The sequence below is a fragment of the Anopheles coluzzii genome, chromosome 3 (genome assembly GCF_943734685.1).
Source record: "Anopheles coluzzii chromosome 3, AcolN3, whole genome shotgun sequence".
Lineage (NCBI taxonomy): Eukaryota > Metazoa > Arthropoda > Insecta > Diptera > Culicidae > Anopheles > Anopheles coluzzii.
In genome coordinates, this window is record NC_064671.1 from 29,279,175 (window position 1) to 29,298,460 (window position 19,286).

General features: G+C 42.0%; 1 protein-coding gene across 2 annotated transcripts; it reads right to left on the reverse strand.

Annotated features, from left to right (window-relative positions):
- Nucleotides 1–351: 351 nt before the first annotated feature.
- LOC120958199 (cytochrome P450 4C1-like) lies at nucleotides 352–6,457 on the reverse strand. 2 transcript variants are annotated; one of them, XM_040380827.2, is made up of 9 exons: nucleotides 6,343–6,456; nucleotides 5,936–6,271; nucleotides 3,777–3,974; nucleotides 3,442–3,630; nucleotides 3,101–3,173; nucleotides 2,852–2,978; nucleotides 2,601–2,789; nucleotides 868–1,175; nucleotides 352–771 (listed from the first exon to the last, which is right to left on the reverse strand). In XM_040380827.2, exons 2-9 carry the CDS (start codon nucleotides 6,108–6,110, stop codon nucleotides 483–485), a joined length of 1,548 nt encoding a protein of 515 aa, XP_040236761.2. In that variant the 5' UTR covers nucleotides 6,111–6,271; nucleotides 6,343–6,456; the 3' UTR covers nucleotides 352–482. The 2 variants fall into 2 exon arrangements, with proteins under 2 accessions (XP_040236761.2, XP_040236760.2); XM_040380826.2 differs by having other exon boundaries at nucleotides 5,936–6,457.
- Nucleotides 6,458–19,286: the final 12,829 nt, after the last annotated feature.

The following is a 19,286-nucleotide window of genomic DNA, read 5'->3' on the forward strand; positions in this document are numbered from 1 at the left end:
ATGTTTACTGTATTTTTAAAACATATCGTTCAACTTTAATGTCAAATTATTCAGATAAGTTTACTAAAATAGTATTTGGTTGGCTGAATTTAACTATTTAACTTCTCTAGAATGCTGATTAAGAATGCTTTAAATATTACTATTTTAAAAGAATATAAAAATTAAATTTGCAAAAGTGAAAAAACCAACTTCAAGTATCTCAAAGATTACATTAGTAATCGATTTTAATTAAAAACTAATAAAAAAAAATTTTTAAGGCCAGCTTTAAATAATTGAGTTAAATAACATAAGAATCCAATCAGATTATATGAATAATTACAAACGCTTTTATATTATTGTACAAAAAACAAGTATTTTTTACATATCCGTTTTATTGCCAAAATCACAATGTTCTCAGTAATTTCCCTTACCCTTTAGAAGCTAACCAAAAAGCGAAAAGAACCCCCTTTTTGATAAACAACCAACCTCCCAACGAGCCAGCCCTACGCGTCCACCTTCTTCTGCCGCGACTCCAGGTACAGCAGGATACCATCCTTCGGGCGCGTGATGAGCTCGTGCATAATCTTCTGCTCGTCGCGCGTCCGAACCGACCGCAACCGGTAGCGGCGCAGCACGCTCGACACGATGCTCTTCTCCTCCAGCAGCGCAAACTTCTGCCCGATGCAGTTCCTCGGCCCCGCACTGAACGGGATGTACGCGTACGGGTGACGGTTTTCCGTGTTTTCCGGCAGAAAACGGTCCGGATCGAATTTCTCCGGGTCGGGATAGAACCTGCGCAAAAGAACGAAGGAAAAAAACAAGAAGAAGGAAAAAAACCTCCAATAAAACACACGCCGCCACGGTGGCTGGTGACATTCTCGGGCCAACCTTTCATCCCGGTGCACATGGTACGCATGGATGCCCACGATGGTTTGGGCCGGCACCTGGTGCCCGCCGAGCTGGACGTCCTCGCTGAGCGTTCGACCGAAAAAGGACACGGACGGATACAGCCGCAGCGCCTCCTTGATGCACCGCTCCAGCAGCTTCAGCTCGTTCAGGTCCTGCATCGTGGCGGGCCGGTCGTCGCCGGGCGGAAAAATCGACTCAATCTCCTCGCACACCCGCTCCTGCACGTCCGGATGGAGGGCGAGCAGGAACAGCACCCAGCTGATGCCAGCTGTCGTTGTGTCGTGTCCCTTTAGTGATGCACGGACGCAGGTTGTGCCAGGGCACCGAGGTCGATCGAATCGGTTATGGGGAAGGGTGAAGAGAGAGTGAAAAAAGAAACAAGACACACAGAAAACAAGCCATCAGTAAAACTGCTGAATCAGGCTCAACCGGTACGATATGATTGAGAGTCGCTGAGGTGTAATTTAGCGTAGTCGCCCAGGTAACCTTTGCCCGCACCGGACTCGACATTTTGGGGTATTTGGTTGGAAAATTGGACAACCAATTGGGCTGCTGGTATTGACGTCTGTGGGTCGATGGAACGAGTTTCGTTCGACTATGTTTCTTGACGGCTGACGGACGGCTGCTGTACCCAAACACACAACAGATGGAACAAATGGCATTGCGACAAAACATAAATCGCTGTCTTTTGCACCGGATCGTAACCGGATAGTAATACGGTATTGAGATAATAGAAAGGGATGAATTGGGGAATGTTCGTTGTGTGCTTTTGAGCAAGCTGTTTCCAAACTTACGACAGAGAAGAAAAAAATGTTAATAACCCTTGTATAGTTACAACTTTGGATTACTGAAATGTTGGTCACATGAGCTCATGTAATTATTGCGGATACAGTCGTTGTTGCAAAATATTAGCTCTAATGCATCCATTTTTGACTCTCGAGTACGAATTTTTGTCTGTAAGTCAACCATGTTTGTCTCTTAAAGGAATCATGACAAATCTATAAGGTATTTGAGCGTATTCATGACAACAAGTATTTGACATTACAAAAACTCTACAGAAACGGTCTTGATTTTATAGATTTTTTGTAAAAAAAATTCATTAAAATTAATTTTAAAGCCATTGTTGACACCTGAAAACACATGCCATCATTAGAGCTTCCAAAATTGGTATAACGATTGAAATATTTCAAATTCTATTATTGCAATTAGCAACTACTGAACTGAAATTCAACCATTTTGAAACAGATAGTTTTAGACATTACGTTGTATTTTGTAAATAAAGCAATTGAGTAACAGGCAAAAAGTGGTGCTTAAAGACAAAAATTGACGCCTTACAGGCAAACAATTGAGACAGGCTATCAAAAATGTGAGTCTTAGATACAAAAATAGGTGAGTTAAAGCCAAAATTTAGTGTCAACGACTGTAACGCATAAATTGTGAATACTGAGAAAGATTTTGCCTGTGAGTGTGCACCCAGCAAAACTAACAAGTAAAATTGTCTGCATAGACCTTTTTTGCATAAATGTAAGGAATTTACATAACAAATTAAGCCGCTTTGGTTTGATGTACATTGAACAGTGCAAATTTTCTGGAAATTAATTGTCAAATCGTTTACTTTAATCCAGCAATTAGTGAAAGGATCCTTCGCAATCACCATTTACGTGCAAGCTGTAAAAAAATCATAAATGGTCCATTCGCAATATCCATCTTACCTCAAACATAAACGTATCCACCTCTTCACGGACATCCTCATCGGTCATAATGTTGTGGGCCTGATTTCCTTCCAGCAGCAGATCCAGAAACGCCATACGCTTCCTCACACCAAACGCTTCCCCGTCGCTTGTCTCTGCGCCGGCAGATTTCTTTGCCGACTCGAGTGCTGCCTTTCGGTCCCGGATTACCTGTTGGAGAGCAGTGTGAAATTAATTCCCGAACACCATCCCACCGTTCAACTGCACCATACCTCGCGAGAGTAGTTATGCACAGTGTCCAGGGCGTTCTTGTACCGTGCCGCGAACCGGGACCGCAGCCAGATAAAGTCCAGATGCAACCAGGGACGAACCATACGCTCCACAAACAGTCTGCTAAGCCTGTGTAACAGATAACACGACCAAGGTACACCCGATACATGCACACCGGTTGTAGTAAAGATCGAGCACTCATGTAGCAAACAACAACGCCAGGTCGCTCCCCGAAGGGAAACGCTACTTACTCGCAGACTGCCTTGACGTAATCGTTCTCCTCGCCTTCGCTCTGAGCATTCACCTTCACACCCATGGCCGTTTCTGGTGCGCATCATCGCAAACGTCAGGCAAATTCCGCACCAAGCCAGCGATCGAGACACGGAAGCATAGAGAGAGAGGAAATATACCACAACAATCCATTAAAGCGCATGTTGACAGCGTGGACAAGCGTCTCGCGAAACAAGTCCCCCGAAAATCCGACCCGGCTCACGGACTCGTACATCATCCGGCGCCTCGAGGGGTGGGCGCTTTGGGTGATTTGGAACGCGTCCAAGTCGATTGATCCCACCGCTCGTGCCCCAGCACTTACCGCAAATGATGTCCAGAGCCGCTTTCGCGATGAACGGATACACGTTGACCGGTTTGCCGGTGTCGGCGTGTGGCCGCAGGTATTCCACCATCTCCTCGCTATTCTCGGCGAACACGTCGCAGAAGCCGTCGAGGATGTTGAAGTGGAAGGTCGGTGTGATGAGCTTACGGTGCTGATGCCAACGCTCACCTGTTGCATCCGCAAGCAAGGAGCGCGATTTCAGAATGTACCAGAATGTCCCACAAGACAGCACATGGATGCAAAAGGAGTACAATAACACATTGTCAATCAATTGTGGTGGTTTGGAGGTGATTAGTTCGTAGTAGTAGACGTACCTTTGGAGGTGAGCAGTCCGTTGCCGAGCCAATCGTGCAGAAAACGGTACATAGTGGCTTTTTCGATGTGTTTGCTGGAGCCGATTACCTGCTCGACGTACTCCGGTTTGCTGATGCGTACCTCGGGGGTCAGCCCGGTCCATACGCGGTGGATTTCCGGGTAGCGGCGAGTTCGCTCGTCTAGCAGGTAGAAGATTTCTGTTGATTGATTGGAAACAGTATTAATTTTACTGGTAATTGAATGACAGTTACATGGGTTCGATTGGTTGGCTTGGAATCAAAACATAAAACAGTCAAATTGAACATCGAGCTGATAAAGATTAGAGACCTGCATAATTAACAAGAATTGACAAGTAAAACACTGTTAATCAACCCTTGCCATATACTGTAAAATATCACACTTATATATTGAATTTCATTTCGATGTAGATTCGTTTTACTACGTTTTGTGCCTTTATTTGTCATTTACTGTTAATATATTTTGATTCTGATTGAATTACACCTGTTCTCACTTTCCTTTGAAACTTTATCCGTTTGCTATGGATTGCAATCCATGAGAATGGATCGCAATCAACTACGTCTGAATCGTTTTCAGCTACGTTTCGATCGCTCTCAGCTACCTTTTAATTTTACGGTAGCTTGCGCAAATTTCGTTGCGGCACATAGTTTATTTAGAGACCGCTCGGCGTAACTCACGATTCTCCTCATAACAGATGATTTGAAAACCAACTATTTCATATTGTTCTATGTTTGAAACCGTTTTAGAACGAGCGTTGAAAGCCCCATTTTTAAGCAATGAATAACATTTGACAGATTTGTCGGTATCTACGCATTAGAATAGATTCCCAACTAGACCGTCCCTTCTTACCAAAGAAGAAATATCCGAATCTCTAAAGCAGGAATAGGACTGTATGACCACGAAGGTTGTTACGCCAAAAAAGAAGAAGATTGTGCAGGTTTGTTTGGAAAACTTGGTCAAAGAATAAAAAATGTATGAATGGTGATGTAACCTTCACATACAAAATATTATTAGATTTTACAATTGAATGCATTAATTATTTAATTCTTTCCTTGGGATGCAAATGTGTCCCACGGTCACTGAATAAACGGTGCGCTGCAATGAAATTTGCGCGAGCTACTGCAAAATCCAAACGTAACTGTAAACGATTCAGACGTACAGCAATTATCCGCAGTACGCGATACTCGATATACGCGAATTCGCAGTACGCAATTCCTCTAAATTTGACAGATCCATGTGTTTCTTGCAAATATTTTAATTCTTTGAAATATTTGATGGTTTTTTTTTAATTTCCTTAATGTTATTAATGCATTTTGCATTAAAATTGGGCAAAAGATACCTGTTTTATAACAAAAAACTTTAATGCAAAACTCTGTGTCGATAGTTTTCAACCCTCGATCCGGTAGTGTAAACTATTTTTCCATAGGAATCCGCTATACGCGAAAACTCGAGATACGCTATCGCGCTCGGTCCCGTACGATAGCGTATATCGGATAATGACTGTATTTGATTGCGTTCCATTCTCATGGATTGCGATCCATAGCAACCGGATAAAGATTCAAAGGAAAGTGAGAACTGGTGTATATATACTTTAAAAATAAACGTTTGAACTTAGTCGAACCGTTATCGACATAAAATCAATAAAAGAACGTAGAAGCTAATAGACTGGAGATACACATGAAAGTTTAACCGAAAGTAAAGGCTATAAGCCACATAACTTAGTGTAATGCTAATGAAATGTAATATAATGTGGACCAAAACAAAATGAGACTACATCAACGTAATATAAACAAAAGAAGCTTACTAATTAGAAAAAAGACCATAAAAATAATACAAGAAAAGAAGAGTAAAATTACTTAATATATAAGTTAACATTAAAATAATAAGATAAAATAATGCACGTCCGAAAACTTGACACAAAAATTTTAAAATCAAAGCAATAATAAAATTATTAACAAAAACAAAATTGTCTTTATTATCACTTTTGGTGGTCTGTTAGTAACATTTTTTAACTTTTATTTTAATCACTTTTGAAAGTGGTGCAAATCTTAATAATTCAAATTCAATTTGGTTGCTACACATTATTCAGGCTTATATGTTAACAAAAATAACAGCCGCATTGTTTCGCCAAAACACTCACCGTGCCGCTGTTTGCCAATGAACGAGTACATCGTGCCGATGATCGGGTAAGCTTTCGGGCCCGGTATCTTCTCAAATATCTGGCTCAGCTGCCATCGTTTCATCAGCCACTGTAAGTAGATGGCAAACACAACAAACACGAGCACACCGTGAAAGATCGTACTGAGCTCCGACATGATCGTAACGGGTGAGCAACTTCGCGTTTTTGCTCAAAACAGGTTCTGCGTAAGCGCGCAGGTCAGTGATGACCCAATTATCTCGTTACGCGGCGGAGCTTGACTGAGCCAGAAGCGCACCAAGTAGCTGGACTTGGAGGCTTCACCGATAGACCTTTAACCTGTTATGCACACACGAGAACAATAAAGGCGTAAAGTTTGCACTTGAACTAGGAAAGTATCGATAGCCCACCGTCGATAAGAGCAAAGCCACACGTTGTACTGTTGCTCTCGATCGAGCAGCGCATGAGCAACTGCCCCGTTGACCGGCTGTCTGTACTAAATAAACTCGAAGCGAGAAGCGTTCGTCGGTGGGAAGCTCAACATAAGAAAACAAGCAGTATCAGCGGCACTCATCATGCCTAGAAGGGCTAGACGAGGTGGCTGTGAGCGATCAAGCGTACAGGTAACGTCTTAACCCGTTTCATCGCGCACTATGGGATGTTGGTTGAAGCGTTGATGGTAAATATTCATCCTCGAGTTTGTGTTGTGATTTCAAATTATCTCACTAGCACAAAACTTATAATAAAAAAAAAAATAGTGGTTAAATGTGTAGATTAAGTGAATTTTTTTCCTTTTTTTAAAACTAGGCAATGAATTAAATAAATAATATATGCATAAATATCAATATTTCAAGGCCCAATATTCCCAGCATTGTGTAGCTTGGCATGTACAATGCAAAGCATCCCGTATTGAACGATACAAAATAATAAGGGATACCGCTTTTGTTCTCCTAGACTACATGTATGATGTAAAAACACACTACTCACACATGTTCACACAAGCAACTTAACCGTAAAGCAAAAACCAGTTTTTTGATAGTCTTTAATGTTGTTACACATATCAACACATGCTGCCCACTTGCTGTCATTAAACTCTACCAACAGATAATTAATTACTAGTCATATTCTGCCAGAATAACGAGATTAAACGCTATAAAAATAATTCAATCTTTCAAGAGTGAGAAACGAGTTAGTCATTCTGAAAACAGAAATAACAACAAATCTGAACAATTAATAGCATTGTCAATTTGCAGCTAAAACAATACAGCTTGCAGTAACTCATTCTCTCATTGACTTCCACCACCATAAACACAATCATTATCACATGTTGCTCGTCTGCTCTTCGTCTACGCGCATGTTCACCGTCGGCCTTGCTTTACCTGTTGCTATGTTTTTATGTTTGCGTTAACCTAGCGGCACGCGCACTATATAGACTACCTTCGATGCTAGCGCACCGCATGCACCGGTTGCTGTTGCATCGAACCCATTCTCGGAATTGTATTGCTTGATTTTAATCAAATTAATGCGATCAAACTCCATCCACCCTGCTCGTCCATCCACCGTTGATTCATGGGTGCCTAAAATAGCAACCACAACCGTTCAAAACAAACGCTTCAAGTGTGAAAACTCTACTCAAGTGGAACGAGTAAAAACAACAAAAATAGACGCCGTCTGCCGTGCGCCACACATTGCGAGGTAAGAATGTGCAAGGAAACGGCCCCGGCGCCTCTCGGTCTTTGTTTTGTATTTTAATGACAAATTGTTTCACAGTGGCAGCGGTATGATCGGTACCGGCAGTTCAGGTGGCTTATCAGCATCAGGTTGTCCTGGACGGGGTGTTTGGATTGGGACATTAATGTAGGGTAGTTCCAGGAATTTGCCTTATCTGCCCGAGGAATGGTATAACACGGGAAAGCTGGTATAATCGAGTTCGAACCAGTGATGTAATGTGATGCAGCTGATAATTGATGTGTGTACTATGTAATACAAGTTGTGAATAATTACATTGTGATTTCGTTGCGACATGAAATGCTTCACAACTGATTGTTTTTGGATTATTCTATTGTTTGCGTGATACTATTGCCAAAGGCTTAGCTTCACTACATGACTTTACTAGGATAACTTAGTGTATAATTACACATTATTGTTATCGATAAAGTAGCACAGACTAGTGATGGGTAAAGTTGGCAGAAATCTAGAGTCGACTCCGAATCGACTTCAAAAATTGTCGAACTGAGTACAGAAGGCCGGAGTCGTTCGGAATAGTCTGGAGCCGACCGGAAACACCGTCTGGAGTCTTCCAGAGTCGGAGAAAAGCTATCCAAGAGAGTTTAGGGCATTTTTCAGTATGTATGACTTTAGACCTTCAGATACATCGAGAGATAGTAAGTATCGCATTATTAAACCATTTTGCAACAGCTACCAATGTGAATGCTCGGCTCGCTCAGCAACATACTCTTTCGGAGAAAAGCTATTCAAGAGAGTTTAGGGCATTTTTCAGTATGTATGAGTCGGTCGGATTCGTCCAGATTCGTCCGAAGTCGTCCCGAGTCGGTGGGAGTTAGCCGGAGCTGGTGTCGATGGGTGTCGGGACCGTCTGGAGTCAGCCGGAGACGGCTTGTGTAATGTGTTTGTAGTCAGGAATTATAGTTCGTGGTGTTTTTATGCTTTTTCGCTTTGCACGTGCACTTATTCAAAGGGCTTAATCTCTAAGATTAGCTGTTTGAGTGTCCCGACTGAGTCAATGAAATGAAATGCCTGGTCACAAGCACTTTGTACCGGTCGTCTCAGGCTCCGAACGACTTCAACTTCGGACGGTTCCGACTCCGGACGACTTCGACTTCAGACTAGTGTTGAATTTCATGAATTTTTCGTAGAGATCATATTCATATGAATCTTCAGTGATGAGTGATTCGAGTCACGAATAGACTCTTTAGAGATTCGTAAATCTCAAAAGATTCATGTATCGGCAAGGATTTATGAATCTTTAAGGATTCATGAATCTCAAAAGATACATAAAACCTCAAGAATCCATGATTCGATCTTTCCATTAAAATTTTTATATCTACAAGGATTCATGAATCTTGAGAGATGCATGGTTTCTCGAAGAAGTCTCGAAAGCCTGTATAGGCTAGTATGACCACCTAGGTTGTTACGCCAAGAAGAAGAATAATAAGGTGTATGAATCCCTTGAGAATCGTGTATTTTTCAAGATTCTTGAATCTTTGAGATTCAGATTTCAACCGAGATTCAGATTCATAGAATCGTTTCAAAAATTCATTCTGATTCATGAATCTGAATCGGATTTACCCAACACTACTCCAGAAGGCTTCGACTCCGGAAGATTCTAGCCCGTACTCCGGACGTTTTCAACCCGAAAGAATCGAGCTCAGCATGACTGCGGTCGGAACTAGAGCTTTCCGTTTTGCGAGAGTCGAGATTGCAGTAACAATAGTCAGATTTGAATCGGAGTCATGGGTGCTCGCCAGAGAGCACACCACTAGTACAGAATAGACATATTTTTCAAATCTATTTACTCTATGCAATCGCTTTATTCAATAATCAAAATACAAACAGTTTTGTACCAGAAATCTAAACTGTTAAATTTCTTACTCCATAATCCACACTCCTTAAATCTATTGAACCGGAAAAGCATCAATCGTTTTCTACATCAACGTGCTGAAATGGTTAATTATGTACACCTCATTAACCATTTCCAAGAGGTTTGATCACTCTCCAAGCCTCACTCCAAAGTATTGCCAAACCCTCCAGAACAGTGGTCAACGTAACTTTCTCACTCCACCCGAACGATTTACCAAATCAGCTCCAAGAACTTTGGATTTGGTTGTACAAACGACACAAACACATCCCGTTGCAACCAAAAGCGAAGTGATTTTTGGGCTGTTGGTCGTCCCACAATTCTATTCGAAATTTGGTCCAAAAGAACTAACCAAGAGTGGAGGAGGGACTTTGATTATTTGCTACCCTAGAATAACTTTTACCAATCCCCCTGCTTTCCAGCTGAGGCCTTTAGACCCATTAGGTAGGTGACAAAAATCACTAAAAATCGTACCGTAAGAGTTTCGGGCTGAACGCGTGTTTGTGGAGAAAAAGTTGTAAAGTCAAACCGAAACACACCCCTCAAAAAAGGCAACCAGGAAATTGTGCCCAGTGGAAACAGCAATCAATGGGACTGAGCGGGTGATAGAATTACAAATTTTTGTGGTAAACGACTGTGGGTTTTTTTTTTATTCGTGTGTATGTAAGTTTTGGGTCAACTTTTAGGCTCATGCGAACCGCTTGGAAACCGCTCTTCCTCGGCCCTCGCCAAGTCGGCGAAGCCTTGTGAAGGATGGAGTCAGCTTTTCGCTCCATTTTCCTAAACAAATGGCAACGTACTGTGCGATACGATATTGTACGGTTGAGTGACAGGAAATGGCTTCGGGTCACTGCCATACGGGAAACCGGTTTTTTTTCTGTTCCCACTGGTCAGTGTTTTTCTCGGAAGCGTGTAAGGTACAGTAACGTAAAAAAGCTCGCATCCAAACTATATCCAACAGTTCGTAAAGCGTCATCGTTTGTTTTCGCTCTCTCCTTCTCTCTCTCTCTCTCTCTCTCTCTCTCTCTCTCTCTCTCTCTCTCTCACTGTATTAAATGTCGTATTTGTCATGTACAATTTGTACCGCAGCAAGAGGGAAACACTAGACCCTAGCACTCTTACCGCAACTCTGAGCGCTGAATGATGAAGTTTGTGTCCGAAATAAACGTCCGGCAAATAAACGGGCCGGGTTCGCGCAAATCACAGTTGTACTGATGCGATAACTTCAAGCGGAATCACATTACTACACAAACCAACGCTACGAAGTGTGTGTGTTTGTGAGTGAAGGCAGGGTCGCCCCAAACGACCTCGGGCAACCGCAAAGCCCCGAAAATGAGCGCTCCGTAACGCACCAGGTTTATTAAATTCATACTTCAATGCTTTCCTGCTTGCGTTAGCTTCGGGCTTCATTTATCATCCTGGCGCTGGTTGGGTGGTGGTGCTGAAGGTGCGAACATTCCTTGGCACATTGGGGCAGCACGTAAACGATCCACCGAGCCGGTGCCGGTTTGGTGGATGGATCGTGTGCAGTTTGCGTACGGCCGGGCTGCTATTTTCCATCCAACGCGCGCCGGTAAGCCCCGTGCCATGGTTGATGAATACCGAGCCGAAACTAACAAGTAGCAGCCATTTTCTATGTGTGTGTATGTGTGTCTTGTGCTTTCCCGCTCGCACACAACGATTCACAGTAAATTTCGTTACAAAACACCACATTCGTGGTAAACGAACCGCGCGTACTACGTCAAAGCAGAGAGTTCCGGGCTTTCATTCGTTCGCGGGAAGCCAGTAGCATCATCAACGACTGATGGCGGAAAATGTTGAAGGTGCCGTACATAAAAAACAGGCTCCAATTTTCTCGCCTTCAGATGCTGCGTCCTTGTATGCGACCAGGTTTTATAAGCCACCGTGAAGGTGTTCGAAGCCATGTAGCCATCTCCGGTCTTGGTTGCAACAGCGAGGCTATCGTGTAGCTGCAGCGGCCGCCACGTCGGCAGCGTTAAGGTGGCGATAAAAGCGAAAGAAAGAACGCCCCATAATGGCATTTTGCAGTGTGCTTCAATCTACACGGCCCTGCCCGGCGCACTTCACTTTAAACGTCCCATTTCCACCCATTTTCCGTCCACAGCAAAAAAAAAAACGGAGGCATGCGAGATGAAGTATTTTTACTACCCCTCGGTAACGTATCACAGTTATGCTAGCGAACGCTAACACCAGGGAAAATAACACTACACTTTCCAATCTGCAAAATATCGCACGTTGCGCCTTATCCGCCTCACCACGTATGTGTGTATTTGTGTATGTGAATGTGTTTTTGGGGATTATTCGCCCTGTTCCATCGAAAAAGGCGACGCCTTTGGTGTATGTATGAGAGGTTAAGTTTTGCGAACTTTGCTTCACCATAAATGTACCAATCTAAATGCAGTCTCACGTACAATCAATGTTTAATTAGCGTAAGCTAATTGTCCGAGCTTGCAGTGAAAGCGCTGAAGGAAGATTCTCCCATACACGCGCGCACGTGTGTGTGTGTCTTCCGTCTTTCGTCAGTGTTATCAGGGCGAGTCCGTGCATGTCGCTCACGGATAGAAGTGCCGCATCGTGCGGCTGCCGGCAAAGATTGCTCGCGTATGTGGGCACAAAATCTCAGCACCAAACCACCCACTTTGCTCGTTAAATCTGCACCGAACGGCTTTATGATGACGTGTACAGGATCGTTCAAAGATATCGCCGTGAGTGATGTAAATGTCTACCGTTTTTTGTGTGGGTCGTCCAATTTTGAGGTTAGCCGGCGTCTCATTGTGATTAGGATGGTTTGGTACTTTCTGAAAGCATACATTACTGTGCGGAATTTTATTAAGCAATACAAGTGAACATTTGGGTTTTAGTGTGTGTACCTATCAACTTTCGCTTTGTTGTGTTTTTATTGTTACATCTTGTACTGTTTAATTTCTTTTGTTCAACTTTTTTTTAAGTTTAAGATTTATATCTTACATTGGTTTTTATTTATTCTCTTACGCCGCCATTTGTTTTTCTTCACCATTTTAAGTTTAAATTTTAAAACATTTTTAAATCATGATTTATTATTGGACTTAGTGGCACCCGATCGGATTCCTTGGTTAAGGTAATATAAACTTCAAAAGATTCTAATGATTTATTGTTATACATATTCGAAACTTTCCTCTTCTTCATAGCAATACCTCTACCTGTCTGCTCTCTTGGTGTATTCGTCTTCCTCACTGTTTCTTCATATTTATCGAATCTTACATGTATATGCTATTAGTGGTCTTGTTAACTTTTCGTAAGCATTAAAATTATTGACGAAAATTATGACTTCTTACAGTTTTAAGGCGTTCATGTTTTAGTCTTAGTTTCTTTTTTTTTTAATAGTTTTTTAATTGTTTTTCAAAAGTATATTGTATCCTGAGAAGACTAAGAATATTGTATTTAGATATTATAACCTATAAAATTGACCAAACAAGTATCAATACTAATTTTAAACAAAATGAAAAGATTTGATTTAGTCCCTTACCTTTTGAAGCAAAATGTTCCGAAAAAAGAACAATTTTATCATACATTCCTTCCTTCATACATTAATTTTGCAACTTCACGGTACTTAAAAAAATCTATGATATATTTCACGTCTTATAAAGATGCTTACTCCCAAAGCTTCTTGTGCTTACACTACGTCCAAAATTAATTGCACAAAGTAATTGTAACAAAAAAAAAGCAAGCCAAAACCTATTTCCTTGTCAGTCTTTGTATCACCCAGCAAAGCCAATTATAAACAGAGCCAATCGTCACAGCAGACAACATCATTCCTTCCTTCTCGCTCCATATTCCGATCACTGCATAACAATGTTCTGCAACTTATTTAAATGCTCTGCCCTGCCGTACGAATTGAAACAACAAAAATCGTGGGCATGGGATGGAAATTAAAAACAACAACGTACACATGACTGCATTGCACTCAAGACTCTATTCTCATCTCAAAACACCCCTCCACCCTGAGCCAAAACGGTTTGCCATGTTGCCACCGGCGGTGAACGTAATTCAATTTGTTACGGCCAATCGAGCTCGATGCCCCCGGCTGTCCATCCCATCCGCCAACCGGTTGGACCTTCCGCTTCGATAAGGTCCAACCCTTTTGGACCCTTTGGATTCTTCCTACGCCCGAGCGCCCTGCAGAACGATCAGCATCCGATCGGGCGGAAGCGGAAGAACATACATTATTCATTTGAAGTTCTTTGGCCCCGCTCTGACAGCCTTGCTGTGTGCAGTACTCTGTTCGGGATGCGATGGCAGTGGTGAAAAATGCTACATCGAAGTTTCTGCCGATTCCGAGAGTGCTCTTCCGTCTGTTTGATCAAAGTTTGTTTCTTTCGGCACTTTCGAACCCAATCGGTAATTCATGGACGATCGTCCCTGAAAATCTCTCTGCATTCCCTGTTTGCCATGATGATGTGGGGAAAGGTGGGAATCGGCTCGGCTCTGTTTTCCAAAGTTTCCACTCACTCGTAGGGCCGTGGATGAGCTAACGGCGGAGATAGTGCAGAACGGGACAATGCAATGATTGTTATTTATTTTATTAACTTCCATTTGATTTTCACATTTATTTCTATTTCCCCCGGGAAAGAGGTGGAGAGAATGGTTGAAACGTTCGAGAAGCGACGCCCGACGGCTATGCAACTAATGCATTCTCGTCCTACTGCTGCTGCCTGTGTCTTGCCGTACCCGGCGAATCTTGCTTCAATCCATCCGCTTCTGCCCCACAATCCGGATGAGATAAATAAATAAGCTTCAACATATGCGAGGTGAAGGTGTGGAAAAGTATTGTCCTGCGAGTCCAATGAAGAGAGTACCGAGTCAACCCCGTTTTCGAGATTGGTTGGTAGCATTCCAGCAAGCGAGAAGTGTTTCGAACCGGGCAAACACTTTGAATTACGAACACTAAATACAATCGCCTTTCGTACGCTGTGCCACCGTTCCGAGGGGCAGAGCCACTCGTACGAGGTACGAGGGTAAGCATAGCATGCTTCAATTTTCACCACCTTCCTCCCGCTCTTTACAGAAACTACCACGAAGCGTGCCGCGAAAGCAACAGCTTCGGGTGCAGCTTACCGGGATCCGTGCTGGTCGGTTTCAGGAAGCTTTTGAGATTTAATTTTATTACACCTCCTCGGTACCAGGGTGTACCGCGTGGGTCGACCCGGCTCGTAGCAGAAACGACGCGCGTTCGACGAAAGGTACCCGCGTGCAGAGGTGGTGCACCGCGATACGCCTTAGCAGCGCTTGCGCTCGTCAGGAGTGTATTGTGTTTGATTTAATTTACGGTTTATTTGCAACGGTTTTGGGTTGATGGTGCAGAGCAGCACTGGCCCAGCGATCGGTATGATGGTGGTGGGGAAGCATATTTTATAGCAAAATTGTCAGACAATGGAGCGTCCATCAACTGAAGAAGCTGCTATTGGGCACTTACTTGGAAGAAAAACATCGTAAAGAAGGAAAGAATTACGGAAATGATTGTACACAAATAGACGAAACATAAAAGACTTATTAAACTGATAATAGTTTGACCGTTTAATAAAAAGCTTTTAAAAGCGTTTGATGTGATTTAAATGTAAAATGATGTCAGATGTAGTTGTCCAATCGATGACATCTAAGTAGTTTTACATTTTAAATTGAAAATATTAGAAACTAACGCTAACAGTGGATCTCAAATAATCAATTTTGTTCTTTTAGAAGCATTATGTATGAAAAATTTCTTTGTTTAGTACCAAATCATGCTTTTTAGTAGCCAAGCAATGAATTGCTAGGCAAGATTGGTGTTGATCCGGTCTCGCGGTACAGTTTTCACCTCGAACGACTTAACAACATGTTCGTTATGGGTTCAAGCCCCGAATAGACCGTACCTCCATACGTGGAATTGGCTATCCTACTATGGGTACAGCAATAAGACACTGGAAGCCTATACAGGGTTTTCCAATTGAGTTTAGACTAGCCGCATACTTTTTTTGAATAGTCGCATTAGAATCTTGACTACCATCCTCTATTTTTGATTACGAGCAATGGATTATTGACTAGGAGCAATTGATTTCAGCAGGTCCTTGCATGACAGCCTAAGAGCGTCGCGTTTATAACACCCGGTGTGACAGATCGACTTGAATAATAAACTGTGGATATTATTTAATTTCATCCGCTCATTAGTTTAACGTGTTTGTTTTACTACTATATATCGTCCACAAAATAAGATATATTTTATCTGATAGGTTTTTGGTGCTATTATTTTGATTTTATTAACGCACAATACAACACGAAAGCACTTAACGGCTGAATTGAAATATGCAGTAGTGAACCCACAGGAATAACCTAACCAAAAGCTAGATTAAGGAAGTTTTTCAGAGTGACCATATGTAGTTCTATCGATTTTCGATTCGATTCAACCATAAAATTGGAATTTAATAAAATTTATGAGTGAATATAAAGTTGTTTAAACTGAAAATTACCGAATTTGATTTAGATTTCCTACCGATAACCTCTAAAAACAATCTGGTCACTCCGCGCCAGCAACCGGTCTGTTGAAATCAATTGCTCCTAGTCAATAATCCATTGCTCGTAATCAAAAATAGAGGATGCTAGTCAAGAATCTAATGCGACTATTCAAAAAAAGTATGCGGCTAGTCTAAACTCAATTCTAAAACCCTGTAATCCCGGAAAAGATTTTTGTAGAATAAGTTAATTAGTATAATGACCGAAGCTAAATAATCTGATGCGATAGTTTTGAATAATTATTGTTATTTATTAAAAAAAAATGATGTTTAAAGGCTATTGTCTGCGACGATAGGCAAATAAAAACTCAACGAATCATAATGCATTATTCCGTTTGTAGCCAGTTTAGTTTTTCAACTAGCTTTTGGACCGGATAAAGTTGACACCTGTTTGTTATGGCCGCTCCTAGAACAAAAACTTACGTTTATGGTAGCTTTTTCGGAGAGCCATTTCCATTAAAAACTTTCCTTAATCTACCATCAACCAAACGCCCTTTAAATGATTTTGGCTAGCTTTTACGCTTTACGGTGTCGCGCACCGCGAGTTGTGATTGATTTCCGGAAGCAAGCTTACGCTAGCAAACACTCTCGGTAAACAGTGTGTTGCATTACGATGATAGGAAGCAAAAATAAACAAAAATGAAGAAAACAATATCAACGTAGGATGGCATGGTGTGGCTTTGGCTGGGACGGTCATACCCACCTAGGTTGGTTCCACCAGACAAAGGAGTAAAGTAGCGACGGGCACGGGGATATAAATTAAATATTGCTAAAGTTCACATCACTGCATTTGCACGATGTTATGAACATAAATTTACCGCATTTGGCCTTCCGCTGGTCCGAGGTCAGCAGGGACGTTTGGAAAATAGCTGCATATCCGGCTGGGTGGAAAGCTGCGCAGGAGGTAGATCATAACATACCTGCCACGCATGTGTGTGTGTGTGTATATGTGTGGGTGCTCGGACGTGTGGTTAACCTTTTCACGGTGTACGGAGATACTCCGCCCGGACGAACGTGTACGTGGACCGATGCGTTTGTAGTCGGTTTTGGGTGCAGCGTTGGAGCCATCCTGGCAGCGCTTCCCATGCACCGTGATGCAACCTGCAACTGTGTGTCGACCATATGTATGCAGCATGCATTACGGTTTGCAGCTGTCGGTGGCTTGGGGAGGGTTAGTATGTGTGTGTGTGTGTGTGTGCTATTTTTGGTCTGCAAAACCGCATGAAAGAGCATGAACGATGGACCGTATGGAGCCACACTGCCTGCCGAGAGTTGAGTGCACTTCCTGCAAGAATTTACGCTTGTAATTTACTCTTAACTGAAACATCCACTTGTTGGGTAGTAAAACAAACATTCGCACAGTAAGAGACTTGAATTGAAAACAACAATCGTAAAACAAACCCCCCCCCCCCCCCCCCGCTGCCATGCCATTGTTCACCACTGTTGAAAAGCTCATGCGGAGTCGGTCCTGATGGCAATGAGCTTAGTGTTCCTTTCTCGCTCCCGCTCTCTTACGCTTTGCATACATTAATATTTAAAGGATTATGCTTTTGCTCTTTTGTGATTTCCTGCCCTGGTGTGGTGCAGGTATTAGAGCTTTTGCTACGCGAAAGAAGTGGCAAATGTGATGGTTGCGTTGCAGCAAGGCCAGAGGGGACCTACTGCAAAACAAGCAAATTAAATTTCTAGCTTAGCAAGCTGGCTGTGGAAATAAAGTTGACCATTGAACGATGAAGAGTTTGATCTTGATGTAGGGACGAAACTTGCCCGAGATTGACCTGTACATTGGGAAGCGGTTTTGCAAAGTGCGGCAAATGAAACATTTTGTTTTTGTTTGTTTCAGGAAAGACGATGATGAACTTGAAATACGCAATGGAAGTTTGCATGTGAAAATTGATACGCATTGTTGGTTTTTATCAACCTGAACATAGAATTAAATTTAAGCTGAGTTTTAAAATATTTCAATATAATCAAATAAGCTGATCGTTTTTTTCATGGCCTCCTTTATGCAGTACCCTTCTTAACAAAATGTTTTTCAAGATAGAATAGGCATAAGAGTTATGACTGAACTATGTCAACAAGATATCGATTTTGCTTCAGAAAATTAAGTATTGGGTATAATTTAAAAAGTCTTTGTTTTTATAATCCTGAATTGTAAAGAACTAAAGAGTATTTTTTCTAATGCCGACTCAGTATGCTTCGACATCCTGTACCAATTGGGGATGTGGGCCAAAAGTCGTGGAAATTTACAACAAAAATAATGTTGTTACACTGTTTTAACCCAAAGAAGCTATTAATAAGTCCACTGCATGTAACTAAATGTAAAGACACCATTTTATAAGGTCAGTGTACCAATTACGGCTTTATTATGTCATCAACATACCGATTTTACTATCCTGTTAGAATAATTTTTGGATAAAATTTTAACAGTTCATATAATTGCTTGAAGCCTAAAGAGTTTTTTTTAGTTTAGTGCTCAGTGCTTATCGAAATATTTAAAAAATATCTAAAATTAATTGCATCTCGAGGTACCAGTCATGGCTATAGTCTTCTTCTATTTGGCGTAACGTTCTACGCAGACATGCCGGCCTATACAGGCTTTCGAGACTTACTTCATTACCAGACAGCCGGATCTCAAGTCAATCTTTGCTACGGGGGGACGGTCCATTTGGGGCTTGAACCCATGGCGGGCTTGTTATTGAGTCGTTCAAGTTGCGACTGTACCACGGGACCGCCCCAACATGGCTATAGTGTTCCTGGCAATTCGCCATAGCTGTGCCAATTGTGTGGGCCAATATCTTCTAGCAATATCACTTGGAGGCTATGCCGAAGCCAGCTACCGTTTCAGCACGAGACGCAGAGGAGCGAAAATAAGGGCGATCTGATTCAGATTTGGTTGAAATGAACAATCGTAGCCAAGCCAACTATCTCTAAGATATTTCTGGCCAAGACTTGCCCTAACTATTGATCAGAGATGAACAAGAGCGCATTTGGCAAAAAGGACTTTACGAGCGGTGTTTAGATTACACTGTTGTTGTATGAAAGATTCGGCTCATTCAAGACTGCATTGTATTGATGAAACTGATTCGATTTTACAAGTTACTGTTGCCTAAAACGCGTATTAACACTTTGCAAAAATAACAACAAGGATCCATGGTAACTACTACACCTTTGTTTAGTTTTACCAATCATAAAGTATAGAAAAATGCACATT